Source organism: Epinephelus lanceolatus, chromosome 19, assembly GCF_041903045.1.
Source record: "Epinephelus lanceolatus isolate andai-2023 chromosome 19, ASM4190304v1, whole genome shotgun sequence".
Classification (NCBI taxonomy): domain Eukaryota; kingdom Metazoa; phylum Chordata; class Actinopteri; order Perciformes; family Serranidae; genus Epinephelus; species Epinephelus lanceolatus.
This window is the reverse complement of record NC_135752.1, coordinates 32,536,052-32,562,030: the sequence shown is the minus strand read 5'-3', so window position 1 is coordinate 32,562,030 and position 25,979 is coordinate 32,536,052. Positions and strand designations below refer to the sequence as shown.

The window sequence follows — 25,979 nt, the reverse complement described above, 5'->3', positions numbered from 1 at the left end:
ACTCATTGTCAATTCATTAAATGGCACATCATTTTCTGGTAAGAGTGAACAAGTCTGCACAACTTCAGCAGAAGTGCTTCATTCAACAGTGCTCCGAAGATTTAAAACGAGTGATTAAAAAGGCCTATCACTGGGACGGCTTGGTTGCCTTTTACTTCTTCATTTTATATCACTTTAGGCCTGAACAGATGCACTGCTGCAGGTACTTAGCTGGAGATGCAGGTCCACGGATGACTCATTTTCATCTTCCCTCATACTTACTGATTAACAAGTATTTGAATTTTGTGACTAATGGGAAAGGTGATAGCGAAGCTGTCCAACCTCACTGAAAATGATCATATTTAATGAGAAAATATAGTGCTTCACTGGGCTAGAGCTGCACTAATATCTAACTTTCCTTTCACACAACTACCATGCAATTAAAATTACAAACAACCTACAACCAGTGGCAGTAATATGTTCTCCTGAAGTAGGCAAAAATCATAAGACATACAACTATAAAAACAGCCTCCTTATCAAGTTCTTTTTTGTCTAATTTAGTGATTAACTCTTGTTCTATTAACATTATTCTTGCTTTATTTCCATCTTGGTTTAAGATACAGAACACACAGATGTGGAAAATCCTCAAAGGAGATGATTCATGCTGGAAAAGGTTGAAAGATTTGTACCAAACTGGCTCATACGTTTTACAAAAATAAGGCTTTTAGGACTCACAGAGAGAGCTGGCTTGATGGGATGGAAATGTTTGCTGTGTGCTTCCTGCATCTCTGGTGCACAGTTTCACTAACAGGGACAGTTTTATATTACACGCTGTAATAAATGTAGTAGGATAGATGCTGATTTAGGAACATTTATGATTGCTTTCGCTGTAACCAAATGCAGAGTCAAAAATGGGGAGACAGCCGAACAGTGATCACTCTGGGGCAGGCAAGTTGTCGCTCTAATGTGAGATTACCCCTTCAGCATTTGTTCTGTGTCAGTAATCTGGGTTTCTTTTCATACCCAATTTACGAAAACAAAGGCGTTTTCTGTCCATTTACAAGCAGTTACAGTATGTCATTGTTTTCTGATCCATCTGGAGGGCTGAAAGGGACAAGCTATGTGCAGCAGCAGTACTAGGTAGTCAAGCAGGTAAGAGGCAGTAAAAAGGACAAGAGACCTGTGTGAAACAAATCATGCACGGCTTTGAAAAATGGCTTTGAAAAGTGAACAGACCACTTGGGGGGAAAAATAATAATTGCTGAACGAGTAGGTACAAAGCAAGTACATCACATGCAAATTGTAAAAGATTTTAAGATGAGTATCAGCGACGAGTAGCGCGGATAACAGATGCAGTGCATCAGGAAGCTTAGCATTAATGATGCACTTGGGCTGCATTGCAAAAACTGGGGAAGAAAAGAAAAGAGACTTGCCTCTTTTCCAGGTAATGTAATTGCTATATTGGTGATCTAACACCCTCATTAAGCATGGATCAAACGGGGGTGCAGAAAGCAGCAGCATGGAACCAGAGTGTGAAACAGACAAGATTAGCGGATGAGAGAGATGTTCTCTCACGCGTAGTGCATATTTGAAGTCTCCCACATGGCTAATTGTCGAGTGAAGACACTAGCATCGAGAAGTTCAGCCTCCCCACTGAATTACAGATAGCTTACTTGCCCTTGGCTAGCCTCCCAGTGTTTGTGTTGATTTTTTCTGAGCAATTAACAATCTGACACCATGACCTTGGACTGTAGAAAAAGGGAGACAGAAACAGGCACAGAGGGAAACTGCCTCACACCTTAAGAAACAGCTACTACAGTAGAGTGGCACAAGACAAATTAGTCATGGCACACTTTTACCTTTAATTTTAACAGCAAAAATGTATCTGTGACAGACAGTATCAAATCGCAGTGGCAAAGCCTGCTATGAGGGCATCCAACAAACACCACAAAATACTTTCTTACTGCAAAAATAGACAGAAGCGAGAAGTCACACTGTGCATGTCAATCAAGGCAGCAGATTTAGTTAGTAAGCAGGGATGCATGCCTCAGTTTGACCTGGTCCTTTTCCAGAAAAGCAACACTATTAGTTCTGTGTTCAACTTCCTAAAAATACCATTTACATTTCCTTTTAATCAGCCTCGTGTCCTTGTCAATAATTTATGTGAGGCAAAAGTAGCCTGGTTTTACACTGATACAAAATTTGGTAGGGAGAAGGTTAGTGCCGTGAGCCTGGATTTTGGTTTATATTCTGTTATCCTATGTACATTGTTTTGGAATTTTCTGTTTGTGTTCCTTGTTTCATGTCAAATCGGTTTCCTGTTTTATTTGATAGACTCTCCTCATGTGTCATGCCTGGTTTTACTTCCTGTCTTTGTGCGTTTTCCCGCCTGTTTTCTGCCACACCTGTCTCATTAGTCCTTCCCTGTTCCCAGAGTCTTCCCTTCACACCTGTCCTGTATTAGTTGCTTGCTCCACCCTCGTGTTCCCCACCACACCCTTGTTGTTGGCCAATCCCCATTTCCCTCCTTTAGCTTGTGTCCTCCAACTCCAGCTGTGTCTCGTTCTTGTGATTGTTTTTCTGTATATATATATATATATATATATACACATATATATATGTATCTATGTATATATATATATGGGCGTTTCCCTTTGTTCTTTGTCAGATCATCTTTCATGCCTGCGTTTATTCCTGTTCTCATCCCTGTGTTCTTTCTGTTTCCTGTCTGGTATCTTTTGTGTGTGTGTGTGTGTGTGTGTGTGTGTGTGTGTGTGTTCGGTCATCTTTTTTTTTTAAACTAGCTGCATTAAAGTTAGCTTTTTGTTAAACCTTAAATCCACCTGCTCCTCTGCACTAATGTATGACAGTTAGGTTGGTCAGTTTGGGGCACAAATGATAACACATTGCCACTTACGCTAATTTTAAACATTTGATGAGGTGTTTTTAGACAAGGAAGGCTGTAGTTTTTGTTGTAGGTAGTTTTAGTTGCCAAAAACTTCATACTAAGACCTACTTTGCATGAGGAGATTTGCTTTATTTCTGAGTAGCTAGATACAGTATAAAGGTAGAGTTGAATGTCATCAGTATATAATAAGCCTTCAGGCTACATCTAGCAATCTTTCTCCTCAGGGATGAATACACTTTTTATTAACCATTTAGACTATTAAAGTTAAAAAAAACATACTCATAATTTCTAAGACGCCCAGCTGACTTCTTCCAAGGCTTATTTGGTCTGATCACTTTAAAACAGTAAGATTTCACATAGGAAAAGCGGCAAGGGGAGGCTGTTTGCACTTATCTAGCATGTGCCATTTTTGCAAAGTAAATTACTTTACGTTATTATTATTAATGTTAAAGGTTCTGTATATGACATTCAGAACATTAATAATATAGCAGCAGACTAACAGCGAACTATCTGTTATGTAAAGATAGTAAAGTAATGGCGTGCTGAGCAGGCTACTAAGTCAAGTCAATAAGACTGTCAATGACTCATTTCATGTTCTGCATGCGGATTAAGCTGCAGCCCTCTGGTAGGAGATTAGATTGTACAGGTATATAGTTACATTTGATGTGAAATATTGATTTATTCATGTACCGTGTTGTATGGGGCAGTTAAGTTAATCTTGATCTTGATCTTGATCTTGATCTTGAGCAGGCAATGAAATCATGCTCCCCCTGTGTGTGTTGCTATCCAAGCTTCTCTTTTTTTTTGTATTGGTAGCCTGTCTGGAGGCTCATGCATGTTTCTGTCCACCTTGTCACACTACTTACACTGCTAACCACCATCTTTTCGGCTCAGCCACCTCCATATTGGCTTGTGACATATAAAGTGAAAGCTGTGTGCAGGCAATCCTGACCCAGACAATGTATACAGCACCTTGAATATTATTTTTTTGGACCTTTTAATATTCTTTTCCTTGATTAATTGCTACTTGTAGCCCTAATCAATTACCTATACATAAATGCAAGGCCACAGGTCAGCAACTTTTTTTATAGTCAGCAGGCAGGTGTATAGAGTAGTTACCCTCTATGCTGTTGTGAATCTCTATCGTGACAGCAATGAGAACAGCCTCAGCACGGTGCTCTGTAAGACCTATTCAGACACTTGGTTAAAGGGCAGTACATTCAGGAGAAGTAGGTGCCGTATAATTTGCCTAGGTTTTAGCATCAGATGTCAGGGTTTCTTAAAAATAGGAACAACATTAATTAATTCAAAGACAGCTATATGCAGTGTGACATTATAGTAAGTGGATGAGATTGTAGTGTAGAAAAGGTCAGGAGAGGTATCAGAGAAAGGGATGAGGAGGTAGAGTCAAAAGGGCACGTAGTAGTCCTGCTGGCAGAAATGTGTTTCAGGACTTTCCAGGACAAGTTGGGTAAGATGAGACGGTAGTGAGTAAATTAGGGTAGCATTAGTGGGTAGTTGTCAGAGCAGGCCTGGCATGTCATCAAAATCTTTATCTAAGAAGGAGATTTAAATGAGCTTTTGTCATTTAGCTCAGACCGCCAGTGACAGCACACAACAAATGAGCGGCTCCGGATGGATGATGGTAGAGGTTAAATGATGATGATAGGGTTGCTGGGCACCGGAATTGTACAAAGTGAAAGAAGATGAGAGAAGCAAAGGAAGGGGCCATGGAAAAAAAGACAAATGTCAACAAGCGGCTTGTCCAGATTACATGATGGGTTAGAAAAATATGGCAAATGATGCCAAGAGAAGTTGTGATACATGAAAAGGTGACATAAGTGGCACAGACTCAAGATCAGGTCAAGTCCACTGCTGGAGAGGAACAGATGAAAGGACGATAGAAATGAAATGATACAAAAAAATTCCTCTGTGGGAAGGTTGAAGTGACGTAGGAAAATGAGGACTGCACCATCTTCAGGGCAATTCACTAAAAAGCTGCCAAACTCACATTCATGTCAGGTGGACCTGGGGGCTTATAGAGGACAATCATGTGAAGAGGTCCAGGGTGAGTTATAGTGATGGCACAGAATCCAAATGAAAGAAATGGTATGAGTGACACAGGAGGAATAAGCAATTCCCACTCAGAGGAGATGAACAGACCTGAGCCGCTATGGCCTCGAGCCTGAGTAGAGGCAGCGAGGCTGTGAGGTGGGGAGAGTGCATCAGGTGCCGCCGCGTTCTACCGAGTGATTTATGTCCACGCGAGAGCAACAAAATGTAGAAACAAGATCGGAGCATACTCTGAGATGAACTCAAGACTTTGCGGACTGCTGACTGATAGTTCCTGTCTCTCCTCTACAGTGTTTTAAGATGAGACAGAGGGACAGATAAGAATGAGGAGAATACATTTTCAAGTATATCTCAAGGAACAAAATGGAGAGTGCAGAGATAGAAAGGAAGCCAGGCCTTCAAAAAGTTTCCCTCCATATGTTTGCACAAATGGTTTGAATTATTTTCATGCAATATGGCCTCATAATATGGCTGTACACTTTGTGCTCTGCTGTCAGAGACTGGAGGCCAAAATGCCATACTGTTGACAATAACAATCCCCTACAGGTGTACTTAGTTAATTAGCAGATTGCAGGAAGCAGCGGAGGGCAGAGCAGAGTAGGCCTTAAGTTACAAAAAAAAAAAAAAAAAGCAGCCTATGGAAGTAAACGACAAAGTGCACAACTGAGAGGCTGTAACGCAACATCTGCTACTGAACTTATCATTAGGCACTCAACTCAAATCAACTAATTGAAGCTAAAACATGCAATAAATCTTAGACATTCTTCTCAGTGGATGTGTTAAGAAAAAAAGGTACCAATGTGAACATTCAGAGCACACAGATTAGAAAATGTGTTCAGCTAATGGCCTGATGTTCGTCCCCAGTGTGTGAAAACTTCCCATAGGTATAGCTTATGGAAGTGGAGAATATCAGAATTAGCCCTTCCTAATGTCAGGTTCACACTGCACGATATCGGCACAATTATAGCCCGATGCAAAGTTGTACAGTGTCTTCTCAGACCGTGAACGTCAATTAATGTCGTACACTATAATCCATCGTTTCATCTTGTGTGTGTCATAGTAGACGTCAGCCGACACCATGTCTCAGACGCCTCACGACGTCCTGACATAAAGTCTAGCATGTTTGATTTTCTTTTTGTTGTTCACAACTGCTCCCATCACAGCCGTCACTTTGACCAATAGAAACACAGAGCGATCTGCTGCCGTGGAAAACTGTATGTTGACGACACCCCAGTTTTGTTTTGTTTTTTTATATTTCCTCTAAAGATTAGAGATATGTTAAATTTAATGCACCGTGCATCATTTCAAACTCAACACTTCCTGTATCTGTTTCAAATTAAAAGCCCATAATAATTTTAGTTGAGAGAATCCTTTCATGTCCTTAAAAGGCTTTTATTGTGAAACATTTGCTGGAACTTGTTGTGGAGGATTAAGTGACTTGTCGTCTAGTGACACTTTTTACATTACTACAGTAACATTTTAGCTGGCACATGAACAGCCACAGTGACTGATGATTGGTTGTGGACCAGCGTGTGGTCTGTCATGTCTGTTGGCCAAGCCACGGCACAATTTTATGTCTCCGTAATCACCTAATCTGACATAGTGACTGTCAGAATGGACAAATATGCCAAGTAGTGTGAAATCAGGTCCATTTTCACTCTGTGCTACAATAACAGTTGAGCACACTTGGAACCTGACAAAGCCTCAGCTAGCTTTACCCTTTCCTGGTATACTGAGATATGCTATGTGCTAGACTCATCTATGTCGAAAAGACAATGAAATTTTGAAGATTGTCAAAAGACGTCACTGTCACAAACTTCACAGACACAATACAGTCGCATCTTAAGTTAGCTACTGTGAGCAAAACGCTGACTAACTAGTTAATGTATAGCTACATCAAGTAGATGTTTTTGACGCCATTTTTGGTGAGACCAGAAACCTCAATTTGCGTTGTTTTGCTTTGTTCATGAAAGGTAACATTGTGAACACATCTTTCCATCCCATACTGTCGTCCTCTCTGTTGGCTTTTTGAATCTAGATTGCAGGACGCCGAGAAACTCTCTGATAAACACTATGCTAATGCTAAGCAGAACTGGCCTCTCCATGTTTCTTTTTGTCAAGGGTGGAAGACTTTGGGATCGGTCGGTTGGTGAACCTGCTGACGAACATGTGATTACATTGCTGTCGCATGATAACTAGAATTCTTCTAAACTTTCTATTGGGTGCCCAACAGTGTTGCCAATATCATCTATACTATGTACTTGTGTTGACTGAATGGCTCACACTCTCAATTAGTTGATCCTTTCTGGTTTCGCCTTAAGTCAAAAAACTATTTGATTTTTTTTCCAGACTCTCATTTCTTTGTCAGCTGTTCCTTCGTATGCTTGCTTATTGAAAAATCACAAATAATTCCAGTATTCTTTCCATCCACCCCAGAGTTGTTACACCCTGCTAGCTCTGTTGATCTGGTCCCTGCCCCTCTTAGTATGGGTTGATTCCTGTTTCATTTGGCTCCCAGATAAAAGATAAAAGAGTCAGCTAAATTGCCAAGTTCAATCAAGTCAAGATAAAAGGCTAATGATAGATGCAATGATTTGAATGGCAAACGGCAGGCCCGCTTCAAGCCTACACCGACAGAGAGGCTGTTTTGCTATTTTGTGTGGGGACCGTTTGAAAAGTGAAGGTGGGGGGTTGGAAGAGGGTGGGGGGCACCTTTCACAGATACCGTCTCCTACGGGGCCTCCCCGGACCATGCAGTATAAGCATGAAAGCAGTCCAATCCAACTGGCATGTGGTGTCAGGAATGAAAATGAGTGTTGGGAATGACAATCAGCCATTTTATCCCTTGTAATGTGACATACTGGAAGGCAACCAATGCATTATTTTTGTTTGCCTTCACCTAGTGTGACAGTATTCCCTCCTCCCTTTTGCTGCTAATTCCTCCTGATCCTCAGTGAAATAGCCTTCAATTATTTGCCTGATATTATATAACTGTTGGCATTAATGATTCTCTAACAAACAATGGTAACATATGGTATTGTGCTTTAAAGCTCAGCATTCCCTGAGACAATTAACAAAATGGGGTAAAAGAACTGAGACTGAGCAGGGGACTGCTTCTTTCAAACATGTATTTGCCTATAATAACATCCACCCCCCTAAAAAAAAGGATACAATAATTAAATCATATTTTATTTAACTTTCTGAGTCAATCCTTTGCTTCACAGCCTTTTTTTAAAGTTCACCTTTATTGCTATCATCATTATGCCTGATTCATTTAGATGTAATTCCTGTGGGCAGCTGTCTCTGGTTGCGTATTTAGCAATTCAGTGCAAATTAGCTAATCATTTAAATTACAGGGGGGCGGTCAGAAGAACATGAACACCTGTACAAGCTTATAAAATCATAAACACCCCTACAACCAATATTTCTATGATGCTTATTTTAGATTTTTATTCGGACTGCATGAAATAAAAAAGTCAATATCTCTACAGTGTTTTTGAGGCATATTTATCATGTTCTTGTACTGGACTATACGATAGCTTACAGGTCATATTCAGCCTCCATACATGCTGTGCATATTGCTGGCTTGAGATCAAACTGTGCGTCATTTCTCGATCTGAAAATAAGAACACATTGCACCCATTTTGTTGGCTTGAATACAGCATTGCGTGTTGAGATGAAGCCACAAAAGATGTGTCAAAATGAGGCCATGTGAAAGCCACATAACTCAAATGGAAGGTCGCTTGGCATTGTCTGAAACAAAGTGCAGCTACTGAAAATTCACTGCAGCATCCTCTATGATTTTATCCTCCAAACGTCCAACACCACTTGCGATGGAGTTTCAAAATTCAAAAATTCACAGTATATATAAAGCAGCACTGTAGGTTGAAAGGAGGCACTCAAAGCCTATATGGAGGAGGGAAGGGCAAACAACAACAAAATGGCAGCGGTGATTTGTGGTCCCTCTTTGCAGTCAAACCCTGTGTGAGCAACCTGCGAGTATTACATATTACCAGGTGACCTGCCTCCAGCAAAGCCAGACAGCCACTAACAGAAATGGAAAAGATTGTGGAGGATCGAGCCCTCCTCCTCCTTCTTGCTGTTTAAATCTCTGCATTTATAGTCATTTCTCTGGAGAGGAACCTGCCAGAAATTCATGCAATGGATATGCCGAAAAAAAATCTAGGAACTAGAGTGAGTATGAGTGGGCTGGTAATGTGAAAATATATAGAGAGCTTAACCAAAATATGTTTTACGCTGCTTGGGTTACAGCTTCAGAGGGTGGGCTACTTGATCATCCATGTGGGCTTAGCCCTTCCTTGGCCCTGTGTTACAACTGGGCCCGTTAATCAGGAAGCGGCTTTGTTTAGTCGTAGCTTTGAAAACAAGGGAAAACTCAGCAGTAGAATAAAAGGTTTTACGGAGAATGGTACAGTATGTCAGGTACACAAGAGTGTAGAAGCTGAAAGCAAAAGGAGAAAAGTGGTATTCCCATATTGCTGTAGTCTGTAAATACTGTTTTGAAGAAATTCACTTGCCAGTGTACAAAACATTTCAAAGGATTCCCACTCCTTTCGGGACTATCATACACAGCTTCCTTCTATGTGTGTGTGTGTCACAAAATGTGCATTTTTTCTACCCCTCTGTGAATTTGAGCGTGGATGGCCAGTGAAAGTATGCATTTCACTTTATGTGTGACTAATCAATTAAGCCAGTGAGTAAACAAGTGAGTAACTTCAGCAAGTCAGTGTGAAAAGGAAGGGAAAAAAAAATCAAGGATGTGTGGTTGGGGGACTATGGGTATTTTCCAACTATCTTGAGTCATAGCTATGTCAAGAAAAGTGTGAAGTCATCAGCTCAGGGGAAGCTCTATTCAGTGACAAGAGTCTCGATTAGCATTCACATCCAGTGTCCAGAAGTGTATCTTCCCACCATTCAGCTATTGTCCCTACACAATGCTGCTCATCAAAGTCTGAATAGTAGTAGCAAACACACAAAGCACAAAGCCTGTGATACCCGAGCAGAAAAAAAGCAAACAAGTACCTAAACAAGCACAAATGTCTTATCACAGACAGTATAGCTTAGGCTCAAGATTATGCAGAATAGGAAATGTAATCAGTCCCATTTATCTGTATGTCTGTACAATTTTTGCAGCAAAGCAAACATTTGCATCTCAGCAGAGATTAGGGTTTAAGCGAATGTGCAAACACCCATCTGAAAACAAGCGATATCTTGTTATACACAAAGTGATGCTAAAACCACTTTGGTGGTAATCCATGGGTACACAGTGTTTACCTAACCTGCTGCGTAAGGCTAAGTAATCAAGTAGCAGATTCATCATCTATCAAAGCAGTGTAAATAATTACCTCGGGTCGCCTCGCTGTGGACAGAGTTTTGTTTAGGAGGAGTGGCGGTGGTGTGGGTCATACCTCGCATTCTCGGGAGCCTGAGATGGTATAGGTGCAGGGTCCGGTCCCATTCACAAGCACATCCATGGCCTCAGAATTGGTGGGCTTGTAGTCCACATAGTACTCCTGCAGCGGAGAGCTCAGGGTGCGCTCCGTCTCTCTAGCTTTCTTGCGGCGTTTGCGGGCTGCTGCCGAATGCTCCTGCAGCTGCTTGACACTGCTCGGATAGCGCTTCCAAGACACGTAGATTACCAACAGGATCATTGCAACAGATAGAAAAAGGGCAACGCTTCCGGCCACAATCTTATGGAAGGACACAGGCTCCAAGTCTTGCTCTGGGGGAAGTGCCACAGGTGGGGTAACAGTTGACGATGTGGGGCCTCGGATAGAGCCCTCTCCTCTCTTTCCAGAACCAGTAGGTAAAGTCAGAATGGCTGGGCGGCGTTCAGTCTGCACAGGGACACTGGATGGGGTTGGAGGGATACTCACAGTGAGTGTTGTCGCTGGGTTTGATTGACAAACACCAAAAGCTTCAACAGCATCCATCACTTTCTCTCCCTGGGCTTTCTTGGGGGAGGCGCAGATCATGGTGGTCTCCTTTGCCCCTCTGAAGTTTCTCAGCCAGCCCACCAGAGGACAGATGGCAGGGCCACAGTCCCATACATTCCCAGCTAAGCTAATCGTAGTCAGAGAGATCCAGGCATCAACCACCTCCTGGGACACGTTGGTCAGCTTGTTGGAGTCCAGATTGAGGGTCTGCAGGTTCGGTAGGCATTGGTAAACCACAGCATCCACTTCCGTCAGATCGTTTCCAGACAGATCCAGTTTCTGGATGGAGGCCCAGGTCCAGGTCAGGCCCTGGTTCATTGAGCGAATGCGATTCCACTGCAGGTAAAGTGCCCGCAGATTGTAGAGGCGAGGGAAGTGAGAGAAATTGATCTTTGAGAACTGGTTATGCTCCAGGTGCAGCTCAGTGAGCTTGACTAGGCCTGAAAATGCATTTCGAGTGATACTGCGCAGACGGTTGTAACCCAGATCCAGGAACTCAAGGTTTCTGCAATCTTGGAACAGACGCACTGGGACAATTTTTAGAGAGTTTGAGCGTATGTGAAGGCTGAGAAGCTTTCGTAGGCCCTGGAACTGCCCAGGCTGCAAGGCTTGCAGTTTGTTGTATGACAGGTCCAGATTACGCAAATTAGGGACAGGGTGGAATGTGGTGTTGTGAAGCGATGTGATCTTGTTGGAACTCAGGATCAGCTCTTTAAGTCTGCGGACCCCCTGAAAAGCCATTGCATCCACAGAGGCAATGTAATTGTGGTCCAAGTAGAGCCAGATGAGGTGGTTGAGGCCTACAAACTGGCCTGCACGGAGACTGGCGAGGCTGTTGTACCGTAAGGACAGGCCTTCACAGCCTCCTGAGAGGTTCTTGGGGACATCGCGAAAGGCGCTTGACTCACAGTAGACAATTTTTCCATCACAGCGACAGCTCTTGGGGCATGGGCGCTCACTCAGAGATGGATTTGCCGCCAGCCACACCTGCATCAGGAGTTGGACCACTAGCCAGCGACGCCGCAGAGCAGAGCCTAAAGGGAGAGGAAAACAAGAAAGGATAATTAAGTCAGGCTTAAAAATTCCTGATTAATAATTTGTAATTGTCTTTTGGTAGACATATACATTATACACACAGAATGTTTTCATATACATAGTGTTCGGTATTGGAAATGACTGTGTCCACCAGCCAATGTCCCCCTTTTTCTGGTTTGTTTGTTTGTTTCTCAAGATACAATGCAAGGACATGTCCTTTAGCCAGAACTGAGTGACTGCCAAAGAAAACATGAGGCCCAACAAGCTTGGCAGTGTTGCTCACAACTTCTGAAGAGGTAATCTGAGGTAAGCATCAAACATCAGTGTTTGTACATTTTGATTGATTAACAACCAACAATAGTGATGCAAAAAGTGAACTCCTTTGTGTTTTAGTTCATATTCAGTGTTATGATTAATGTGTGTTCAGAGATTGTGTGAAGAGCACTAACCCCCTTGCCAAAAACATAAGAAATAAATAAAAGCAAAGTCACCAAACAGCATAACATTTTGTGAAAGTCATGACAATTATAAATAACTGCTGCTATGTGCTAGATGTGATAGCCACACTCAGTAGTTCATTTTCAGCTTATTAAGTTTGTTGACCTTTTGACGCTATGCACATCATCAAACAGATAAATGATGACATAAAGATAACACATAGCATGGCTTAGCATAGATGAAACATTTGATTAGCTTCAGTACAATAAAGTTTGTTTTTGGACAGTCTCTATTTCTTTGAGTTGCCCGTGCTGATGGTGCCACTGCTAGTTGCTGCTGCTTTAGGGACATCTTGTCAGACTATAGCAAAACATGTGCCCCCTAAAGCAGCGCTCCTAAATATATATAATTCACATTTGTAACCCAGATTGTGGGTTTAGCCATTTAATTTCAGTCCAAACCCAAAAGAAATTCAGGTAATTATTGTTTAGGATAATGAAAGGTAAAAGGTAAGGTAAAGGTAAAAGAAATTCAGTTTGTTATTGTTGAAGATTAATTTAAAAAAACAGCAAATATTCACATTTGCAACCAAACTTGAGGCTGTAGCCACTGATTTTTTTTTTTAGTTAACTGCTTAATAAAAATACTTCAACAGTTAAGCATTTGGACTAAAACAAGTCAGAAAGTAGTGAAAGATAAATAAAAATTTGTCCAAGCTGATGTCTTCAGATGCAAATATTCACATTTGCGACCAAAATTTAAGCTGTAGCCACTAAATGTTTGTTGTTTTTGCCTAATGAACTACTTAAATGATTAATTGATTAGTCATCTGGACTAAAACTTAAAAATGTGTACAAAGTTTGTAGGTGTCATGTCTTTTTTGTGCGACCAACAGCCTAAAACCAAAAGATATTAAGTTTATTCTTGTAGAAGATTAAGATCTGTTCAGTCACTAATGTTGCAACTAACAACCTTTATTTATATATCTTTATTTGGCCTAAAACATGGAATAATATAATGGAAAATCTCTCCTTGCTGACATCTTCAACTGCAAATATTATATATATTTAGAGATTATACTTTATTTATTTAGCTTGTTGGCACAATATTTTGTTGAAAATATTTACACTGATGGACTGATTGTTCTGTTTAGTTTTATATGCAGTTTTGTTTTTTAAAAGTGGTCTGATCTGCCACTTTGTAGTATATTCCTTCAACACTCAACAGTCCAACTTCCATTTAGGTTGTAGCAAAGGAAAAGTTGCCTTGTAAAGAGGCGCACATCCGTAGCTTCAATGGATGTAAAGAGAATTGTCATCTGCGTTAACCAAAGCACACCTCATGAGCTTTTTGCTATTGGATTTGAGTCTGAAAAACTGTATCTTATGACTCACTACCCTCCAAGAATCTCAAACCATATGAACGTTTTAATTCATTTATTAAGACGGAAAGGAAACATGACTCTGCAGATGCACTGCTGTATTTCTGAATCAGAATCCAGAAGACAAATGATAAGCCTGCTAAATCTAATGTAGAGGATTCATTTAACGATATAATCTCTTATAAAGCCTGCTTTTGCTGTAAATCTTTTGCTCTGATGTTTAGCAAGTAGTCTAAAGGGATGGCACCTTGTCTCACACCAATTTATTCCATCTGACAGTGACAACAGTATTCTCAGGAGTACGGCATGACTTGTTTGAGCCCAGGGGTGTAGTGAAGGATATATGCGCGTATATAGGGTATGCCCACTGCTTTTTCTAGCCGTTTAGAGTATACCAACCTATCAGCCCAGTATACCCACTTTTTCCTCGGTAACCTGCCCATCTACCTAGTAGTACATCCATCTCTACCACTACAGCATAGTTTGGACCCCTAGGGTATAAAGATGTGGCTTAACATGGCCTGATCACTGTGATTTTGAAAATGACTCAAAACTATTGACACTTTTAAACTCATTTTTAAAGTGATAACCGACTAGGCCTTGCTTTATACGAATAATATTGCTTGTTTGGATCAATTCACATGTTTTATTTTAATCATAATATATAAAGTCCACACTGTGTGGACTCAGTATCTCAAATTACATGGTCTTAGCTGCTTGGATTGATGCCATTTTCGCTGCATGTTTACAATGAATACACACTGACAACCAGAGTCGAAGCAAAGCAACTTGCAATTTGCTCAATCATATCTTTATCTGTATTTGTATTCAGTCATCCCATAAGCCATCATTGCACCAATGGCAGCAGTAGATAAGTCGTGAAAGGCAGCCTGTACAGAGCAAATTAACATTCAAGGGTTGGTGGTTGTGTATACAATCCCAGAGGCGTTTCAATTCTGACTCCAGCCATTTCATGTACAACCGAACCAAAGCAGTACAGGTTCAGCATGAATCATTGATTCTGCTTTCCACAGGTTCAAATAAAAAAAATCACTACCAACCCTATGGAATTACACAGCTCGTCTCTGCTGCAGAAAAAAAAATGACTACATGTCTAAGATGTAAATTTCTTAACTACGGAGGGGAGAGGCTCCATTTAAAATTCGATTTAAAAAGTGAAGAACAGTGGTCGGTGGCTTCCTGTGATATCATTCCTCGTTCTGAGGTGAGACAAAGTTGTTTCCATTAAAATCGTTCCCCTTTACAGAACCACTAATGATCTATCATTAAGATACATTGATTTCCCCTTGAGGAGGATTGACTACTTATGTGTGTTTCTCAAGGCAATATAATCAGGTATAGACTTTATTACTATTATCACAATAAGATTAGATTAATATGTCAGGATAGAAGTAGTCCATACTTTAATTATCTTACAAAATGCATGATGTGTTGGCAGGCGCCATGATGAATCCACCAACTTATTAAAATGCATGTTTTGCACCGCATGTCGATGTGTTACATTGATAATGCACCAAAACACGGACTGTCTGGCCTTTGCAGGTAGTGCAGTTGATGCAGTAAGCATGTTTTCAATTTTCTAGTATTTTTTTCGTAATCTTTGCAGGATTTGTCAGAAATAATTCCCTGACATAGAGTGGCTGAGAGGCATCATAGAGCATATGCTATCTAACATAGCCATTTCGCTCCTTGCCAAGCATCTGCTGATCCCATATGGGTATTGTATGTGTGTTTGTGTGTGTGTCTAAGAGTGTGACTGAGAGAGAGCCACACTTACTGTTTGTTTTCGGAGGAATCTTTCATCATTCCTTACAGATGGAGGGAACCACGGAGCTGTACAGATAATTTGTGCTGGCTATTGATTATACCAGCAGATACATCAATCACGTTTCTTCATCTGGGATCCCACAATTGTGATACTTTTCACATAAATGTGGCAAGACAGAAAGACGGTGATCACAAGACGCAGTATTTCTGAGTGCAGCCAATTTGCTTTTGACTCAGGTTTCTGAATGTAACTTTAACTAATTTGCCAGCAACAGCCCTCAAAGGCTCGCGGTAGACACAGCAGAAGTACACAGATATAGAACAGTGCTCAAGTGTAATGTTCCATGTGCATTTAAAGTAATTTTAATAGACTGGGGAACAGAATGTGTGTGCTGTTATACATGAATGCATGCTTTCTAAATTTTGTGTTTGACTCACATCCCAAGAGGCTGTAGAAACAGACCCCTGTTGCTTTTATTTCCCATGTGCATAATAGGCTTGCTTTATTAGAAGTGACTTTGCTATCTCTTTCAGATTGAGCCTGCCTCACAAGACACCTCTCTCCCCCTTACTGACACTGTATGTGGTTTAATGAGCGCTCTGTGCGCTAATGCCTCTGTAAGCCATCTCCTTCCCTACTACTCCTCTAATCTTATTCACAAAGGAGCACAAGTCACCCTCTGAGTTGTCACTCATGGGTTTGGTGTCTCTATTACCTCTTACCTGATGTACCCCTCGCCATTACTGTTCGTATGCTGTATCTGCTTAGGTGAACAATTCCTCCTTCATTTTGTTCTCTATCCTTGTTATGCGTGTCCTTGAACCCTGCAGTCATCAGGATGTTTTTATAATGTGAAGTCTATTTCTTATGCATGTGTTCAAAATCAGCTCCTCAGCCCTTTCACTTCCCTTGTTGATTTCCATTTTCACTCCCCAGCCCTCTTGCTTTCTGGCTCGCCTGCTCTCAGATCCAACTTTTAGGGTGAACATCTTTCTTGCTCTCTTTCCAGTGCTCCCTTTGATAGCATATAGACCCGTGCTCCTCATTTCCCACTGTCACCCCCTGCAGTCATCTGTCTAAATCTAATATGGATGGATAAGTCAAAGCTAAAGTTTGTCTAAAGGCATGTGCGTAATGCTTAGTTATGTAGCAGACAGCCCTGCTGTCCTCAGCACAAGAAGATAGCTATTTCTGCCTCTCAACCCTAACACATAGAGAGAGTAAGTGCACTTTACTGCTGACCTAAAATAAAACCAAATGTAGCTTAATAACTTGGCAAATGGACTCGCTAACTGGTGCACTTTGAGTGCACACAAGTGGCTCATTGCTATCTGCTGCCTGTCATTGACAAAACTGCAACTAGCCTCAGCCTTGACTGCACAGAGAGGCTGGACGGCAGCCGAACACATAGGGAAGGACGTCCCCAGACCGGCCTAAGCCATCCTATTAGTCTCCAATTATCTTTGAGATGATAGCAAGGCCTGCCAAGTTAGACCATTTCAACAGTGGTTGGAAAACATTGTGTCCTGGTGTGCCCGTCTTGTATTTGTATCACTGATTAGGTAGAATATAGAAAAGGACTGAAGGGAGTAGTCACGAATACTAGGCATGCATGCACACACACACACACACACACACACACAGACACACCACACATACATACATATATATATATATGTGTGTGTGTGTGTGTGTATATGACCAATCAGCCTTCACCCACTTCATCACTGTACCGCAGAGAAACTCTCTCGCCCTATAAAAACTCCTCTGTTCTGATCTCTCTATGGTACTTTTCATGATGGTTATTGTGAAAACACAACATGTTGCTACACCTGCCAAAGTTGTGAGACTAAAATACAATCCTATTTGGAGAATAAAGGGCACATGTGCGAGTAAATAAACAGTAGCTAAGCGACGGCTTTCCCTCTCTCCTGTTGATTGTTATTTCTGAGCTAAACTCTACTAATGGAATATTCTTTTCTGGGGCTCAAAACAAACTAACCTCATATGTCACTGTAAAGGTTGTGCTTTGTCTCTTTCTTCCATGTCATCCTATAATAGCTTAGATAGCCAGCGAAAGAAGAGCATACTGGTCAAGTTGAACACATGAATCCACAGTGATGTCATTGTGTTCGTCAGTGAGCAACACAGCTCAATAAAAGGATGCTGAAACACTGGAAACACATATAGCTCTGAATTGGAAAGAAAGCATATTGTGTTGCTTTTGAAGGGGGGAGGGTGTTTCATATTTTTCTTTGTGAGGACTATGGCTGCGTATAGGTATTCAATACCTTTTAAGGTATCAATGGAAATAACCCAGTGCCAAGTCGAAACCTTTCCATTCAAACGATACCTGCATTCAATCCTTTTCGTATCCAGATTTAGAAAAAAAGAGAGTATATGTTTGGTTTTAGTTGCAGCTACCACAGTAGCTACAATCCATCAAGTCTATGATGTGAGTATTTGATTATTTGGAAGTTCAGTGTGCCAAGATGCCACCAGAAAATTCGAAAGTAAAGCTTTACTACATGCCTGTGGTGTTGAATAAAGTAGGAGAAAAAGGTATCCAATGAAGCACTTTTTGTATGGTATCACTTTAAGAACACTAGTATAGGTATTGGAATTGGTACTGGTGATGATACCCAGCCCTAATGTGGACCGTATTTGAGTTTTAGATCTTGAGAATGATAACATTTTTGGAAGGTGACTCCACATGTCTTCAAAGGTTAAGACTTTCTTTAAGGGTTGAGGTTAGATTAAGGTTCAGGTAAAGGTTAGGGAGAGGTAGTTGTGATGGTTAGGCTTATGGTTAAGGGACAGGAAATGCATTATGTTAGTGAGCTCCCTCAAAGGTAAAGCAGTATAAAAATGTTGCAGATTATCAACCAAATTAATGACATTTTTGTTTTTCTTGCTGTTGAAGCTTTGCACATATCCTGCTCTAAGGGACATTCCTTTCCCTAACAGAATGATCGACAATTAAAGGGGAACATCACCTAAAATTAAGAATTCAAATATGATATTTTCATGGCCTAGCAATTTTAGTTTTAAAATTTAGCATGAGCTACTCTCTCTCAAAGCCAGAAAGCAGAGACGTAAGTCTCAAACTTGAGATGTCCATAGACAATGAATGGTAGACTGATTTTGTGTACCCATAGAATATTTTCATTTTTATACACATAGGAGCTTTATTCTATTCAATATTCTATCACAGAAGATTCCCTTAGTAGCTCTCAGTGTCATCTATAACATCTTCCCGATTCATTATCTATGGACTATTCTTGACTTTATACTTGATGACATCACACATTTGAGTTTAAGCCCTCTAGGTTTTAGATTTGGATGAAAGTTGTTCATGTTTGCTTATATTTTTGGACTGACTCACACTATAGGAATAATAATGATTTTGAAATGGGTGTAGTTCCCCTTTAAACTCACCTGTGATCTGTAACCTCAAACATTACTGAGGATTAGCTTCCATTTGTACACGTAACAAGTCTTATTGGCTAACCTTTCCAGTTTATAGCTCAATGCATATTGCAGATTTTAAACGCTGGACCCTGGCTGCTCCGCACGCCATTGATCTTTTAAAATAAGCGAATGTAAATAACAAATTCCTCGACATTGCCCTCAAAGGCCCGGTTGGTCCCCTCCATTCACCTGCTCCACCTGACATTTCAACAATGCTGCCTGTTGGATGCTGTAGCGCCGGCAGAAGGTCATCTGTTGCCTATACCGAGCTACTGTGTCCTCGCAGACGGGCCTGAGAGTGCCATCACCCTGATTTTAATTCTAACAAAGCAACTATAGAGTGTGAAATGTCATTTAGGTGTCGGGATTTACCTTAAAGCTCTGCAACTGCATCTCAGGCTGTGGATTCTTTTACAATCCCTACCCTGCTCTTCTCTTCCTGCAAAGCAGATCTCTCATGATATGGTCCATGAAACATAAGTGCATTGCATGCTGTTAATGAAGAGCATCGCAGTCAGCTACACTGGTGGATAACTGAGACTACAGCACCTCATAATCATCAAATAATTGTGGGCAGCAGCATGGAGCTATATGGTTGACAAAAGTTGCAGCTTCGGGCTGGGTTGTGCACCCGGGACGTGACAAATGTGTTTGCGGGCACGTGGGTGCACCTGTATGTGCGTGTGAGTCCAAACTGCTGCACCTCAAGTATGCAGGTTTCCTCTGACATGGCTGTGATATTAAATTAAGGAACAGACCCATAAACCAGACTCCTATGATTAACCATATATGGTGGCTTTGCAGCACACATAAATTACGCCTGGGCTCTGTGCTGTATGGCTTTCTGTGCTGTTGTAGCTTATATTGATGTGGTGCAGTAACCCACCGTGGGTCGATATATCATGCGGCCTCGCAATTAATGGCACAGCACCACCAGTGAACTTGGCCATCTGTATACCAGTTAAGAATGGCTGAGGAGATTAGGCTACCCCAGACAATAATATCAGACTGAGAGAATGCAAAAAGATGGAGTTGGTATTTGGAGTTTGGGGGGAAAGGATGGAAATAATGCAAAACAGCTAAATACCAAGAGAGGGGCAGAGTGAAAGGGGGGCCAAGAGGATGGTGGGGGTGGGTTGTGAGTCTGTAAGTGTGCGCAGGCGTAAGGGAAACACAACAGGGCAAAATGGTAAATTCTTGTTCCATGTAACTAAGAATATGATGGTGAAAACACGTGCACGCATTGCTAAAGGAGAGGGGTATTGACTACACACACACACACACACACACACACCAACACAGAAGGAGACCCACACAGAGTATTGATAGATGGGCGCACAGTTTTATACTCGATTTGGAGAGTCCCTCTTGATAGCAGGTGCAGAATCCATACGACGGCTTTCTTGAATGAGAATCAGCAAAGCCTGCACGACCGGTGCCTTCAGCCCCACAAGAGTTTTTGGGGGGAGGCGTTAGCAACCGGAGCTGAAACTGGACAATAGGCTCCGTGCGTACAGATTAAGGACAATCAATGATTATGCAGGGCCACGCTTTATAAAGTTGACTGGCTTCCAACATTTTCCCGTGATTAGCATTTCAGTCCATGCCAATGAGCCAGCCACTCTAACTAGTCAAGGGAAGGAAATGGATAGATCTCACTCAGGGCTTATTTGCTTTGCTGGGGGTGTTTTTGAGCCACATCTTTAAGCGCACCGCGTTATAGAATAGAAAAATAAGTATCCTTAGGCTCTAATAAGCCATACCGCCAGGAAATGGAGGAAAAACACATTGCAGCTCTGCGACTAACAGGCTACAGCACAGGCTTCTGCCACATCCTTCAAGCTGCCCGAGCCACTTCACAAAAGACGCCAAAAACCCTTATTAGATATTTACAGTGCGTTTGATAAGACGACGTTTTTCTTGATGCAAACATCTGATACAAAGCAGGTTCTGCTCGGAGGAGACGAGCCACCCCGTGATGTATTATAAGAAAGGAGGACAACTGGATTTTGAAACAACACACGCTCTCATAAAGATGGTAACATAAACAGAACTTACCCATATCCGCTTATCTGTCAGCTCCAGCCTACAGGTTTTAATGGCTTCTGGTGCGCGACATCCGAGTCCGCATGACGCGCTCTCCACAGACAGGTACCGTCCTAATCCACTAGCCCGGTCTCTCCGCGCAGCCGCCGACTCCAAAGCGCACCTGCCCTTTACTCTCCCGGACCTGGATGAGCTATCCGGTTTAGTTCTGCATCTATAACCGTACAGCTGAACCGGGGCGAATGTCATTTACTTCCAACTCCAGATTAAAGGGTGAAAAAAATCCGGGTTCAGAACTCCCTATCCATGTCTTCACAGCGAAAGATTTTTTTTTCAAGTTACAGCCAAAAAGAGTACTGCAGTAGGCGCAGACAATAACGAAGCCACATCCAAGTAATTCATGTCAGTCTCACATGCGCATGGAGAATCCGCGAAAATCCTGTCCCGAAACTTCACAAATACGGTGGCATGATGCAAAAAAAGAGGACGTAATTTTCCAAAGGAATCGAGCAGCCGTTAGATTCCTCTCCAAAGTAAAACCCCCGGCGTCTCTATTCTCGAGGATGCTCAGACTGATCCGCGCATGGCGCACTGAGAAAAGTACCGGTCAGTTATCCACAAGTCTCTGTGAAACGCTGTCAACGAGTCTCGCGGAGTAATAATCAAACATCCAAATATCCACCTTTGTGTCCAAATCCTGCTCTCATTCTCGGTGCTGCTCGGTTTGAAATGCAGCATGACGCTGTTGTTAATCACGTCTGCATGTCGAGGCAACTTTGTCAGGCAGAATCGGAATGCCCTCTTCTGGTGAGACTGCGACCCGTGAACTTGTCCAAGGGTGCATCGTGAGTTAAATGTTATGGTGGCGCGATTATAAGGCGAGACTGAAATGACTCCTCTCATCGCCAGCCCTTTATTTTAACTGCTTCACTGAGCTTAAGAAAATCTTTTTTTAAATGTCCTCACAATTCAGTGTAGATATGAATATAACATTGTAGATAAAAAGGAACTAATCAGTTCTAATTTCCTGAATAGAAAATAAGATTCATGTGTGTTCTTCTATATTTGTGAGGACCATTTTCCAACGTTGGACCTGCAGCGTGAGGACATGTTTGGAAAGTGGTGACATTGTTGCACCATCTTTAGGGAGGTTAAGGTAAATGTTCGGGGTTTGTGGTTACGCATGTGACAGGAAATCCAGCATGCTGTAAGGGTCCTCACAAGTAGCCTCCTATACACCCATGCGCCAACCTATACGTGTGTGAGAATGAGGTCCATTGTGCAGGCAGCATCAACCACACACTGTGATCCAATGCAAGCTGCGGCAGGACGCTGTCCATGGTGCTGAAATGGTAGACTGGCGTGAGCGAGTACAGGCGCACTGATTCCTGGAACTACACAGGCACTGAGTCCTAGTAAACAGATGACAAGGAACGAGCGGGATCAAACGTGATCAGGAGAATTCTCCTTAACATGCAGCACTAACTCGTATCGGAAATGCAATGGTGCTTAATTCGAGAGCGGCCCCCCTGTGCGTCACCCGAGCTGCTTTTTAAAGCTTGGGTGTATTTAAGGAAGAAGGCAGCTGAATATTTAATGTGAACTGCATCTGCACTGGGTTACTAATCTATATTGCCCTTTTATTTCAAACGTAAACACAGCTGGCCTCCCACTGACATCCGTACCATCTATAAATAACTTTTAAGTACTGTGATTTCAGCTAAGTATAGAAATATATATATAGTTTAGACTACCCAGTAAGATGAGGGGGTCGAAGTGGGAACCAGTTTACAAATCTCACTTGCTGAAACTAAGATTTAATTTTCTCAATACACCAAAGGTCACAGTGACTACTTTTGCTTTTTGATGAAGAAAAATGGAGTAGTAATGAAATACTAATAAGTACTTTTAGTTCAGTAAAAGATCTGAATACCACCCCCATCAAAAATGAGTAAATATATACCAGGAGGAATATTCCCCCCAAATATGTGAATATGCCCCCCCCAAAAAAAAAGAGAAAAAAAAAGAAGTTCGTTTTTTTAAATTTATTATTTATTTATTTTTATTATATTGATTTATTATTATTATTATTATTATTATTATTAAATTATCGAATTTATTTGAAAAAATATATCTATAAAAAATATATATTTATAAAAACAAAAAAAAATCATAATTATAATTTTTATATAATTGTGTGTGTGTGTGTGTGTGTGTGTATAAATGTTTATAATACCATAAAACATCAATTAGTGGCTTGAGCTATGACGGGCTTTTTAACTCCTCTAAAACAAAACTGATGCCCAGCAAAGACGGGAAATACAATCAGATTGTTCATTACACTGTAAGAAAAGTCCGTAAAAATACAGCACAATGTAGCCTACCATGTTCCTATGAAGGAATTTTCCGTAATGATTTTTTACAGGTGTTTCTTCCGTATTTTGAAGCCCGCATTGCATTATGGGAACAAGGACTTCCGCTTGGCGTGGAAAGTGGAAAGGGTAGCGGCCATTACCCACTTCGGTTGGACTGCTCCGTGAGATTGGAGTAACCTTTGTCACATGTCTGTGGTATAAAAAAACAAAAACACGAACCTAACTTTACATTGTCTAGTCTCCAGTGAAGCAGATAGTGGTCCCGTCATGTCGCTAATCGGTGGCGCTAGCTTTAGCTGATTTTTCGCCAATAAGCTAACGTTACTGCCGTTTAGCAACATGGCGGGCTACTACTGAATTAAGAGAAGTATGAGACGAATGTGGACTTGTTAAGGGACTCCAGTGCTTATTTTACAGTGTCGTGGATGCCAGGCAGAGGTAGGCTATCAGTGCTAATCAGTCAGTTTTAGCCTCAGTGATGTGGTGTTGTTGACTTTGAGTAGCTGTGGTTGCCTATACTAAATGCATTGCTGGTGTGTATAGATCAGTTTAATGCCCTCAACAATGGCGGTGGTGCTGACATGATAGTATCAGTGTGTTGATTTTGAATTTGAAACGGCTGAGCCAGGTGAGGCTGGTATTGACAGCTGCTGATCTAGCTCAGTTGTTAGCCCAGTCAGCTCAGGTGTGTGTGTGTGAGAGGGAACACAAATCATGCTAATCCATTAGCATGGGGTTAAGCATATGCATAAGCATTAGCATGGGGTCATTCAAACTGGTTCTATATGAATGTTATGAGAATAACAGCACCCAGCATATCGACACAACACGACCTTATCCTGTTTAAACAATATTCATAGCTTGGATTCATTTTTATTAAAAAAAACACTTTTGATTATTTCCATTGGTGGACCCTTACAGACCAAATGAATGTAAAATACTTATATTCTGACTTTACGACAGCTTCAGAGGAAGGGAGTCAACACTTGTTTTTCATCATGCTGTTAAATCTGAATTAATTACGCTCTTCTCTGGTGCTCATGGTTTCAGCAAAGTGAAATGAACCAAGCTATGCGATGTAGCATCTCTATATTGACAAAAGTTTAAACATATATATTTGTATGCCCGGTTTAAACAGCTAACTTATGTTAGCTCAAGTGTATCGTCAACAATCCGGTCTTATACATCCAAAGAATTTCTATAAAAATGAACTGATTGGCAACCAGACCAGGTCGCAGAGTTTCTGCTGGACAGGTATTTTCAGTTTGCCTCTAATGTAACATAGGCTATAACGTTATATGACAACACAGCATCCAGTTGCTAATGGCTAACATTAGCCTACTGTAGCCTAACGTAGCCTGAGCCTAAGTATAATCGTCCTTGTTTGTTGTCAGTCACCAGTACTATCTAACGTTAGTATTTATTATAAAACTCATCAGTCATCACTGACCCTGGATAAGTTTCAAAACTCCGGGGTTGCGTTTGACTGTGCAGGACAGGTAACGTTATGTTTAGTTTGTTTCTAATATAACATATAGCGTTATATATGACAACACAGCATCCAGTTGCTAATGGCTAACGTTAGCCTACTGTAGCATAGCCTCTGAAACATTAACGTTATCTTCCTTGTGCATTTCCACTTACTAGTAACGTTAACGCTACTATCTAATGTTAGCACTGTAACCTTATTCTAGAACTCATCAGTCGTCACTGACTCTGGTTGAGTTTTAAAAATCCGGGGTTGCGTTTTCTAAGGGCTGTGTGAAATGCAAGAAAGGTAAGAGTAGCTTTAAGTGCCAATAACCTACATTGCGCTGCATTTGTTATCTGTGTTGACAGTATTAGCTTTCAGTTATTGTATATTCATATAGTATAGCTGTTCTTACAAATAATAAATAATATGATAGAAAAAAATTTGAATTTTCCTCTGGGTCAGAGAGGCAGACCCTAAAGCAGATATGTTCCCCGCTCGTGCTGACTAAATGGATACAGCCTTGTTATATTCAACACAATATTCTTGAAGCCTTTGTGAAATAGAACATTTAGTAACTCTGGGTGGGATGATGGATGTCTTTCACTGTGGAAGGTCGGACTATTTCAATGAGCGTCTCTCCTGGAAGCTTTTAAGCTAGCACAGAGGTTTATTCCCTGCAGCACCTCTTGTACTTATTCTCAGCTAATCACTTGGTATGTGATTGCCACCAAATGTCCCTCCTCACTTGATCTTATGGTATGTTGCATTCACGCATACTAATCATCGGTGTAGATCAGCATTGCCGCACGAATGTCAATGACGGCTCTCGACTCTGTGATGTCTTCTGACAGTAATCCTGTCCTTATAAATTAGTGATTCTTTCATGAAACCAACCTGCAGAGCGTTCAGTGCTCCACCCATGCATCTGCTCAGTGCTACCTGTTTTCAGTGCACCTCTCAAAATGGAGCCAAACAATGCTCCAACACCATGTTAAAATTCAGCATCTTGCACCATGGCTCAGCCTCGGTATCTGTTCCCATGCAATTTGGCTG

General features: G+C 41.3%; 1 protein-coding gene across 2 annotated transcripts in view; it reads right to left on the bottom strand.

Moving 5' to 3' along the window:
- LOC117269865 (leucine-rich repeat transmembrane neuronal protein 4) overlaps nucleotides 1-21,864 on the bottom strand; it is a 135,536-nt gene extending 113,672 nt beyond the window's left edge. The window contains exons 1-2 of one of the 2 annotated variants that reach the window (XR_013488169.1): nucleotides 21,090-21,864; nucleotides 10,327-11,951 (exon numbers count right to left, since the gene is read on the bottom strand). Coding sequence is in view for 1 of the 2 variants with exons in the window: in XM_033647216.2 (XP_033503107.1) it covers nucleotides 10,390-11,951; nucleotides 21,090-21,093 (1,566 nt within the window). In the remaining variant the exon portion in view is untranslated. The remainder of the gene's footprint in view (nucleotides 1-10,326; nucleotides 11,952-21,089) is intronic. The other variant, XM_033647216.2, reaches the window with a different exon arrangement.
- Between the last annotated feature and the right edge of the window lie 4,115 nt (nucleotides 21,865-25,979).